The 11,140-nt window shown below is 40.1% G+C and overlaps 1 protein-coding gene across 2 annotated transcripts in view; it reads right to left on the bottom strand.

Annotated features, from left to right (window-relative positions):
- Positions 1 to 1,512: 1,512 nt before the first annotated feature.
- Positions 1,513 to 11,140, bottom strand: part of LHFPL3 (LHFPL tetraspan subfamily member 3) — a 488,121-nt gene continuing 478,493 nt past the window's right edge. For both annotated transcript variants that reach the window (XM_012746983.2, XM_012746975.2), the window contains one exon: positions 1,513 to 3,925. Coding sequence is in view for 1 of the 2 variants with exons in the window: in XM_012746975.2 (XP_012602429.2) it covers positions 3,897 to 3,925 (29 nt within the window). In the remaining variant the exon portion in view is untranslated. The remainder of the gene's footprint in view (positions 3,926 to 11,140) is intronic.

The raw sequence follows: 11,140 nt of genomic DNA, 5'->3' as shown, positions 1-11,140 counted from the left end.
ACATGGCTGGATCCTTCTCACCATTCAGGTCTCACTTTAAATGCTACCTTCTCATAGAGGCCTTCCCTGACTAGCCTCCCCATTTCTCTACCACATCACCCTGTTTTATTAGGTCATTAAATATGAAATGTCCGATTTCAAATAAAAAATGTGGTTTATTATATCTCAAACAAGAAGCAGCATAATTAAAGTTATGTGCCTAAACCATCAACACAGCTTTGCCATCTTAATGGTAGCTTGTTCATGCCAGCAGTGAGGAAGCCTGGAGAGTGAGTGGTGATCAAATCACCAAAGGCATTTCCAAAGCTTGTTGAGAATTGAATATTTTTCCTTGCAAGAAGTGGTCCAAAGCTTGGAAGAAGTGGTAGTCAGTTGGTGCAAGGTCTGGTGAATACGGTGGATGACAGAGTTTCCAAGTCCAGCCTCTGTAGTTTGAGCAGCATTGTTTGTGTGACACGTAGGTGAGCCTTGCCTTTTAAGAGGATTGGCCTGTCTTATTGACCAATCTCAGCTGCTTAATTGCAAGCATACTATCATTTCATGCAGTTATTTGCAGTAGATATCTGCTGTAATCGATAGACTAGTTTTCATGAAGCTATAGTGGTTAATACCAGCGCTGGACCACCAAACAGACACCATTTGTTTTTTTGATAATTATTTAGTTTTTGACTGTGTTTGGGCACTTCATCTTTATCTAACCATTGTGGGAAACGCTTAGGATTGTCAAAAAGAATCCATTTTTCATCACATGTAACAATGTATAGAAATTGTTTGCCTTTATGTTGTGACAACAAAGAAAGGCAAACTTTGAGATAATTTCTCTTCTGTCACTCATTTAATTCATGCAGAACCCATCTATCCAGCTTCTTTACTTTGCCCATTTGTTTCAAATGGTCCAATATTGTTGGAATAGGAAAGTCAAACCTTGCTGCTAATTCACATGTGGGTTAAGATGGATTTGTTTCCACTATAGCTTTCGGAGGGGAAAGAATTAACATTCATTGAATATCTCCTACCTGTTACGGACAATACTATAATTTAATGTATATCCTTACAACAATGCTGTGGGGTTGGGTATTATTATTTATATCCATTTTACAGATGAGGACACTGAGGCTTAGAATTATTTAGAGTCATATAGTACACCAAGGATCGGGGTTGGAACCTACCTAGACAACATATTCTCAGTATAAAGTATTGCAAAAGGGTTGCTCATGTCTGAGGAACAGGAGGCTGTTTTCAATTTGCAAAGTAAAGATTGGGCAATTGGATACTACAGGTCAAGTTTTACTTGAGCAGTCCAACTATTTATTTAGTTGTCAATTTCATTCCACTGAGTGCATGAAGAATTAGCTTGAGGTATGTCTATATTTGGCTAGAAGAGGATTTAATCATGCCTTCTACATGAGGGTCCTGCATAGCCAACAAATGTCTGCTGTTGGCAAATATTATGGAAATATCAGCAAAGAGATTTTCTGAGATAGTCACTTCATTCAAACCATCAGCCATCATTGGATCACTGGACAAAGACAGAAACTGAATACACCAAATATGTACAACATCACCAAGCATTCTTTTAAGTAATAAAATCTTATTTTTATTTTTATTTTTTACAGAAATTCAGATATTCCAACAAATTTCTTTACATTTCCTGGACCTTAAAAAAATTACACACAACTTTTGGACGCAATACAACAGAATAGAATGAGAAAGGGAGTCACATTTTTTTGCTTTTTAAAAAAGATAAAAACATACTTCTTATACTTAGTTAACATTTAGTGATTTACATGTGTATTACCTATGTACAAATGGTACATCATCAATGACCCATCATCAGAGCACTGTGGTATGCTAAATTACACTTAGGTTTTATGGCAAAAACTTTTTAAAAAACATTTGCATGTGGATAGGAAGTACTTTTTCATTTTTATTAACACCACTGTTAGTGATGTAGGACTCCCAGTGGAATCTGTAATTTACATGGATTAGAGATAGCCAATACCTTTTGTTTTTACTGTAGATAAAGTAGAGAGGTACCTCCCTTTAAATAAAAGATGAATTCTTGAAAAGTTGTGTGTAATTAAATTTAGTAAGTAGGGTGCTGTGAATGTAGTAGGGAGCTAATACTGAAAGCCACAAATAAACCCCAGAATGGCTAACACTTTAGTTATGGGCACTAAATATTCCCTTAATTTTGTTCTTTAGGAAAGCCACATCTCTGTGAATTGGGTTTTACTCATTTAAGCATGCCTGTAATATCCTTTTAGCCATTTGGGAAAAGATGGCTAGTACCAGATACATGTGGCTAAAATAGGAGTGTGGTCCTAACAGAGACAGGATAAGTGAACTCAACCCTGATTTATATCAATTTTTGTGTTATCCTCCGTCTGATGTTCTAGTGATCTATGCTAATTTGATTTTAATTTTGAAGCTATGAATGAGAGCATTCTATATGTTCTTGTTTTCTGCTCAGGTATTAAACATGGTTTGGCTTCCAGTAAGTATCCTGGCACGTATATTTTAGGGTGTGTTCATTCTCAGGCAATTGGCTATTTCAATATTAAATATTTCTCTGTTGTTGAATATTGGCAGGATATGTGGTGAGGGTGAGGGTGGGGGAAGCCTGGGAGCAAAAGATTGTTGAAGACAACTGGTTAGTCAACAACTGGTTAGTTGAAGACAACTGTACCTACTTCCAGATGTCAGCTAACTAAAAAGAATCTGAGTATTTTTGAAACCAACATTAGTAAACAAAAGGGTAACTTATTCCTATTGAGTTTCTTTGACCTATATAAGTATATAGTCATTTATTTCTAAGGCTATTAAATTATTATTTATTTTGTTAGTACCACTTACTATCATTTAGAAATATGTTTAATGGAATGATTTTTTAAAAAAATAAAACCAAAAATGAGTGCCTGTCAGTAAGGAAAATAAAAGATATAGATTTCTGATAACATGTATGGCAAAGAAATATAAAAAAAGAGATATTTCAGATACGTATTTATAACGCATATTAAATTCCTATGCATATACTAAGGAGAATTAGAAAAAAGTATTCGTTTGAGAGTAGCCTATATATTACATGTGAGCATCCAAGGTGAAAATGAGCTTTCTATATTTTTCAGAGTTCCTTGATGCTGTTTCCTGAAAGATAGGGAAATCTATGTTGCTTGGGAACCTATGATGTAAAGATGTACTTCCTGTAATATACAGCTTGATGGAGTAATAGTATATGTCAGAAACACTTTCTCCATAATAACCTGTGCAGACAGATTAAACTGAACACAGACTGGGTAAACAGTTTGAAGTGTTACATTGCTTAATAACCAAGTGGTTGTAACTCATTACACAGTGAAATAAATGAAGGGTGGAGATGAAAAACCAAAGGTTGCAGCTTCTGTGAAAACATTCAGAGGCATTTTCTAAGACGCTTCCTCAATAAATGATGTTTAATCAGCCTCTTGGCTATTGAGATAGGAATAGTTTAGCCTAACTGCCTTTCTTAAAATTCTGTTGAAAGTTTAAAGCTTTTTGTTTTCAGTTTGATTAAAAAAGGACAGTTTACAAACCTCAGTACATATATATTTTACATGTTAATTCCAGCACATTTATATTCCTCCTCCCTAAAATATTTCCTGAATATGACTTTTTCATGATCTTATCCAATGATGGTTTCCAATGAGCTGGCATTTAATCCATGATTGCATCTCTTTCCAGAAAGTCACTCCCATCTCTGCTGATCTTGATTTAGAAGGTGCTTTGACAAGTGAATGTTTAACTCTTGTTCATATTCATCTCTGTACTCTGATCTCTCTCAAGCGTCTTCCTTCTCGATGTTGATGTATAAAAGCTGTTGTTCGATTTGTTTAGCTGTTATTCGATTTGTTTTGTGCTCATTCTAGAGAATATTGGCTTAGCAGAACTGCAGAAGGAGAGGGAAGAGAGAGAGAAAGGGTAGGGGAAAGAGAAAAGGAGGCATCATTTTTTGTCAGCAAGAATTTTGTGCACAAATTTGTCACAGAAAAACCACACCAATAAATGGTTCAAATGCACTTTGGATTTGTTATCAAAGAAGATTGAAAAGTATGAGATTTCTATTCCATTAAACACACAGCACAGTCTTCCCAGCAAGGAGAATATGTCTATTCCCTCTATCTGGGTCAAGATTACAGGCTGCTTAGAAACAGATAGGAAGAATGTGGAATGATCCCAAGCACATCGACTTTCCTGCTTAGCATGGAAAAATGTCCCAATTGTGTGTTTTCCTTTCTGTTCCAAGTTTTATTTATTTTACACTCAACATTATAACAGCCACTCAAGAAATTATTATAAAGATGAATCACCTGCAATCCAATCACCTTGACACACCAACTGTTTTCTTCTATTCTCATCTAAGTGTAAATAATTATAATCGCAGAATAGATGACATTTAAAAAATTTTAACATTAAAGACAATTTTCTGCATTTCCGCTGTCTACATCATCAGCATCAATTTCTAATGTCTGCATAATATTCCATTTCATTCTTATTCCTTTCCACTCCATGCTCAATACTCCATTCTCAACTATTTCATTATTGTCAAATATATAGGTAGGTTTCTGATTTCTTTGTTATCATAAATAATGAACATCTTTGTATATAAAGATCTATTTGTTCCTTTAAATTTTTTCTTTAGGACACATTCTCGGGGGATGATAGCTTTTCCTTTTCTCCAACAGGTTAGAGACTGTGCCTGTATCAACACAACTAGACCACAAATAGTATGATCAACTCTACTCTTTAAATGATTTTAGTAGACTTCGGCACTGTTAATCAGGGCTTAAGGGTATCATGTATGTGAGGGTGGGTAAACACACCTCGCTGGTCATGGTGTGGCATATTTGGGCTGAAAGGAAATGGGGCCTGTTTGGTTTTGCACTACAGAGCACAGAACACAAGAGAAGATTATGGTTTCTGAATATGTGCTAGAGAGACCCCTGAAAGATTCTGTTGTTGTTTTCAGTATGTTCCCCCTTGTTTTCCAACACACTTTAAAAAATCTTAGGCACATTATGATTTTAACGAACTTCTCTCAGCAAGGGAACTCACAGTTACTTTAATGCACCCAGACTGCGCAGGGGATAATTGAAGTATGATAATGTCATAATGATGATTAGTCTATAATGATTCTCCGAGATTGAGTCATGCTGGCAGAAGCCCTCCGGAAGGGAATGCTTTCTTCAGTTATTATTAAAAGCACCATAAACAATCCATGGATTGTGCACAGTGATATATTGGTGGTTCTGAACCGACACCAGTGGTCTTTCCTCTGCTGCTGTAGAGGTGCTCCTACTGGTGCACCTCCAAAGTTGATTTTGGGGGTCCGTGATTCCACCACCCTGACCTCCTTCTCTCTAAATATCTTTCTATTCAAAATCAACAAAGTTGAATGGGCTTTCCAGTAAGATCATGAAAAGTGCTAGTTGGGGGTGAGGGTTGTGAACATATGAAAGAGGGCACAGCTTATGGAGGAGAGGGGAGCATATGGAAGTCCCCAGGGCTGTGTGTGTGTGACACAGGGGAAGGGGGGAGGGGTAGTCCCCAGATTCTTGAGGTTCTCAAGTAGATACACTCCTAAGCTCATGATAGAAAATCCTGCTTTGGTGTGTATCAGTTGTCGGCATCTAGGGACCAGAGACTCCTGGTTTCTCTCTCCTCAGCCCTGAGCTGCCTTTATGACATCGCAGGATGAAGGAGAAGTATGAGATTGCCAAGAAGGAAGTCCACACGCCTAATGTTGTATCCCAGGCAGTGTGAGACTCGTTCCCAGTGGGCTAGGCAGGAAGCAATGGGTGCTGGAATGGCTTTAGAACAGACCCCAGAGCAGTGACACCCACAGCCAGGAGGACGAGAAGGGAGCTTCCTGCAGGGTACACATCTCCCTGGGAGAATTCCAAGCCTTCTTGCAGGAAGGAAATCTCTGAGGCCAATCACACAGGGCTCCTCTTTCCACTCCAGCATCTAGTATGCAGCCCAGGGCCTGACCAGGACGGGCCATTCATCAACAACGCTTCTTGGATCTGCTCTGGTCTTGGGTCACCCCTGGCCTCTGTATGGCCAAATCCCTCATTGGACCCCTCATTGTAATCTCACCATTGATTAGTCAGCTCTTCTTAAAGCTCTCTTCTTTGTTGACTATTGTCAATACTGGGTCTATCTATGCTTCCCACCCATAGTATCAGTGGTGGGCAGGGAATTGAGGAATGAATGGGGCAATGAAAGCATGGAGCCAGGTCGAGTGAGCAAGGTCTGGACTAGAGTGAGGCAAGTATCCAGGGTGCAGAGTTTAAGGAGGCTCATAGGGAGGCATGGACAATATATATAACCTTAACACTTCAACCCCATAATATGCTAAAGAAAAAAAAAAAAAAAGGAGGCTCATAGGCTCACGCAAGAGTAGGGTGAGCGCTCCCTTACATTTTGCACACCAGGCACCTGCCTCACTCCAGCCCCAGCCTTGCCCGTGCACACAGGCTGCTCCTTGTGAAGCCTACTGGGAATATTTGCTTGAGTTTGAGTTACATAGATGCTGCTACTGGTGCATATATTTTCTTCCATTGCATGACACCATCATCATGCAACAGAAACCCCAGGGCGTGCGAGAGTTCTGCAGAAAATAACTGGGATATTTGTTCCAGTGGTGATCAGAACACGAACACTCCCTGCAGAATATCAGGAAAACACTTCGCAGGGGGAGTAAAATTAGAATGCTGTTACGATTACTTAGATGGCAGGCACAGGGAAGAGTTTTCCACCTGAAGGCTTGGCAAGGGCTTCAAGTAGGTTAGTGGAGAGAGTAGGTGGAAGGGAAAAAAGACAAGGTTTTCCTCTTCCGATGTGGCTACCACTCCTTCAGTCTTAAGACTGTGAGACACCAGACAATTCGCAGAATTTGGAGGAAGCATCAGTGTGGTTGTAATTGCTGCCATGTGAAACATTCTGCTCTCTTTAAAACTTTTGCTAACAGTTCCCATGTACCATGGATGTTGCCTATCAGGGGAGGCGATTTAAAAGATGTCACATTCTCCCACGTTTGTACAGTGCAGGAATGAGTAAAAAAGTCATTCAATGCTGCTTTGGATCTTTGTTCAGTCGGGTTTGTCCTTGTAATATGTCATGGGCTCTGAGTTGCCCATGTTCCATTTCCAAGGGGCTCTTTGCAAATTCTTTTTCAAAGCTGTCATCTGAATCACTGCTCATAAGAGCTGCATTTATAATGGCCACACTGTCCAGACTATCTGAATGCTACTTTGTTGAATTTTCTACGTGTTTACAGATGTTGAAAGGTCTCCTGTGGTGGGTTTCTGCTGATTGTTCCTATGTGACATATTCAACCAGGGTCTGGAGCCCCCACAGTCAGGCTAGCTAGGGGGCAGGCACTGTTTGAGTGAGAAAAATGCTTGATGGGAGTAGCCAGGCTTTGGCAGCAGGGCTAGCTGAATCTTTGTCGTGAAAATAAGTAAGGGAGGAATTCCAGGCCACTTTTTGTCATTGGCTGAACAAGCTTTGTCATTTTCTCCCATTCTATTGCTTCAAAATGCACCCACCCCTAATAGGGACTTCTGACACCCTTCATCTCTGGGAGGCAGGAATATAGTCCCCTAGAAAGAATGTCTCACTATCTACCTCCTCAGGTGCTGTCCCGTGATGTGCCCACAATGGGTGTGGCAGATTAAAGATGGCCAAGATTCTCTGACCTTCCTCCCACTAGGAGGTGGGGTCTACGTTCCCTTCCCTTTGAGTCTGGGCTTTATGAGTCCTAGCAGTTTCTTTCTTTCCTTTCCTTCCCTCTCCCTTTCCTTTTCTCCCTCCCTTCCTTTCTTTCTTCCTCTCTCTCTCCTGTCCTTCTTTCTTTTGTGGTAAAAAACACAAAACATAAAACTCCATCTTAACTATTTTCAGCGTACTGTTCCGTAGTGTTAAGTATACTCACATTGTTGTGAAACAGATCTCCAGGACTTTTTTATCTTGTAAAACTGAAATTCTATATCCATGGAACTATAACTCCCCATCTCCCCTTCTTCTAGTCCCGGGGAACCACTATTCTGCTTTCTGTTTCTATGAATTTAACTGCTTTAGGTACCTCATATTAGTAGAATCATAAAGTATATATCTTTTTGTGACTGGCCTATTTCACTTAGCCTAATGTCCTTAAGGTTTACTCATGTTGTAGCATGTGACATGATTTCCTTCTTTTTTATGGTTAAATAATATTTCACTGTATGTTTGTACCACATTTTGTTTATACATTTATCCATTGATGGACATTTGGGTTGCTTCTATCTCTTGGCTATTGCAAATAGTGCTGCAGTCAACATGGGTGTGAAAATATCTTTGAGACCCAGTGGTGAGATGTGAAGAAACTGAAATCCTTCTGCACTGTTGGTGGGATTGTAAAATACATAAAATATGAAGGAAATTTAGAATTGGGAAAATCCAGAAATAAGATAAACTCGGGAAAGCATTGGAAATAAAAACATTTCAGAAATGACTAGAAAGAATGCAGATAAAGACTACAGATAATGCCTTAAGTAAAAATACAGAAATGGAAAAAATTTTTTAAATTAGGAATTGGCAAATAGGGACACAAGGCTCAATATGTAGATAATGGAAGTCTGAAATAACTATAGTTCCAGAAAACATTAATGTTAAAAAATAAATGAAAATATTTTTAAAGTGCAAAAAAAAAAAAAAAAAACCCAAGCCACCACTAGACCAAACCAGACTCTGACGCCAGAGCTAGGTCAGCATGATGGGCCCAGGGGCTTCACATCTCACCAATGCTTGTTCTCCCTTTCCCCTTCTCCCTTCTCTTCCCTTCGCTTCCCTTCTTAGTAGCCATGCTAATGGGTGTGAGGTGATATGTCATTGTGGTTTTGATATGCATTTCTCTGATTAGTGATACTAAGCATCTTTTGAATACTAGTGGTTTCTGATTCCCCTGTTGGAGTGACCTAATGGAGAGGTCTTGGTCCTACATGGAGTGGGAGAGGAGCCCCGCTGGGCCCACTAACTTTCTAGCCATTCTTGCTAAGGGATCTGTCTGCAGGTGAGTAAAGTTATCTTGGACCCTCCAGACCACCCAGCCAGCCACTAGCTGAATGCAACCAAGTGACTCTAGTTGATGCTACATGGAGCAGAATTGCCCAGCTGAACCCTCCCCAAATTCCTAACCCACATAATTGTAAAACATAATAAAAATGGTTGCTGATTATTATTATTATTATTATTTTGAGACAGGGTCTTGCTGTATTGCCTGGGCTATAGTGCAGTGGCATGATCATAGCTCACCGCAACCTCAAACTACTGTGCTCAAGTGATCCTCCTGCCTTAGCCTCCTGAGTAGCTAGGACTACAGGCACATACCCCCTTACACTTGGCTAACTTTTATATTTTTTTGTAGAGACGGGACCTTGTTATGTTGCTCAGGCTGGTCTGGAACTCCTGGGTTCAAGTGATCCTCCTGATTTGGCCTCCCAAAGTGCTGAGATTATAGATGTGAGCCACTGTGCCCAGCTCTGTTGCTGTTTTAAGCCACTAAATTTTGGGATTGTTTGTTATACAGCAATAGATAACTGGAATAGTGGACAAACGTCCTTTTCTCTGATAGTGGTATAGATTTGCTACATTAAATATGCTGTAATGACAAGTGCAGTTGGACAGCTGGCACAATGCTCACAGGTCAAAAAGAGAGCCACCATCATTTTCTTCCTGACACACAACTTCTAGAGGAGAAATGTCTGAACCCCCAACCTCCACTTTCTGGTCTATCCATATTCTCTGGGCAATCATTGGTTTGTCCTTCAAGTGGTCTAACAGTAAGGGGTTTGAATCTGTGCTGAACATAAATGCATGCTCACAATATAATTTTGGGCTGAATTAAGGTTTAACACTAACTATGGTTGCAGATTGATCAACATTAGCTTTATAGATGATTATAGCTTTATAAATGAATCTATTGTGGTGGTTTGCTTGTAATTGGCTAGAGGATTGGTGAAAACTTGAGTATATTCCCATGGCTAATCTTCACTTGCATGCCACACCTCCTCTCAGCAATCCACACTGTCCGGCCCCTGACTGCAATGATGCCTGAGACAGCTGGACAGGAAGCTAAACCCCAGTTATGAGCCTTACATATATTCTCTAACACCTTCTTACCCTACCTAGAAAAGCAATGCCAGTACTTTTTTCTGGGAGTTATAATTTGGTTTGCATCTAAATTCTTAGTTGCTCACAGCCCAGATTTCTCAGCAGGCCTTAGCTATGCATGTGACTGTAACTGCTTGGTGGCACCTAGGGTTTCAGTGCAGGTGCTAAGGCAGGGGATGGGGACTGGGGAGAGAGGAAAGAAAAAAATATTGTCATCTTTGGGTCTTTTCAGGTAGGACCAGTGACTGTGTTTACACAAGATACAAAATGGAAACCACTCATTCCCAAAGACCCCCAACAACCCTATATATCACAGTTCATTTTGGTTCTGTCTACTGCCACTTATTTGCTTCATAGAGCGACTTGTGATCCGCACTAGTTCATGTATTTTCTTGTTTTCTATTCTCCTGCTCACCAGAATGTGAGCTCCGTGCCATCAGGACTTCCCTTGTTTTGCCACCGCACCTCCCAGCTAGCTCAGTGCCTGATCCGTGACAGGTGCTGATTAAATACTTGCTGAACACAGGGAGGAGGTAAGAAACAGAAAAGCATCTCCTTCTCTGCACCAGTAATAGTCCACCAGGCCAGTGCTTCCCAAACTTCAATAGGCATAAGAATCACCTGGGTATCCTGTTAAAAAGGCAGATGTTGATTTGGTAGGTCTGGGGTAGAACCTGAGAACTGGCATTTCTAACAATCTCCTGGGTGATGCTGCTGCTGCTCGGGTACCACGCTTTGGAAAGCAGGCGCTGGACTGAGCTCCCTGAGCCAGATTATGTCCAACTCAGCCTGATAAGGAGCTTGGTATACAAGAGGTACCCAAAAATCATTTGTCAAATGAATGAATGAAACCAAACCAGGCACAGGAATTTATGAAAAATCTAGCAAAGCAAATCTTGAGTGGATGATAGAAAAATGCTAAGTGACTTGCAACCTCAATGTGGACTTT

The sequence above is a fragment of the Microcebus murinus genome, chromosome 9 (genome assembly GCF_040939455.1).
Source record: "Microcebus murinus isolate Inina chromosome 9, M.murinus_Inina_mat1.0, whole genome shotgun sequence".
NCBI classification, from domain to species: domain Eukaryota; kingdom Metazoa; phylum Chordata; class Mammalia; order Primates; family Cheirogaleidae; genus Microcebus; species Microcebus murinus.
The sequence above is the reverse complement of the archived record's forward strand: the minus strand, read 5'-3'. Positions and strand labels throughout refer to the sequence as shown.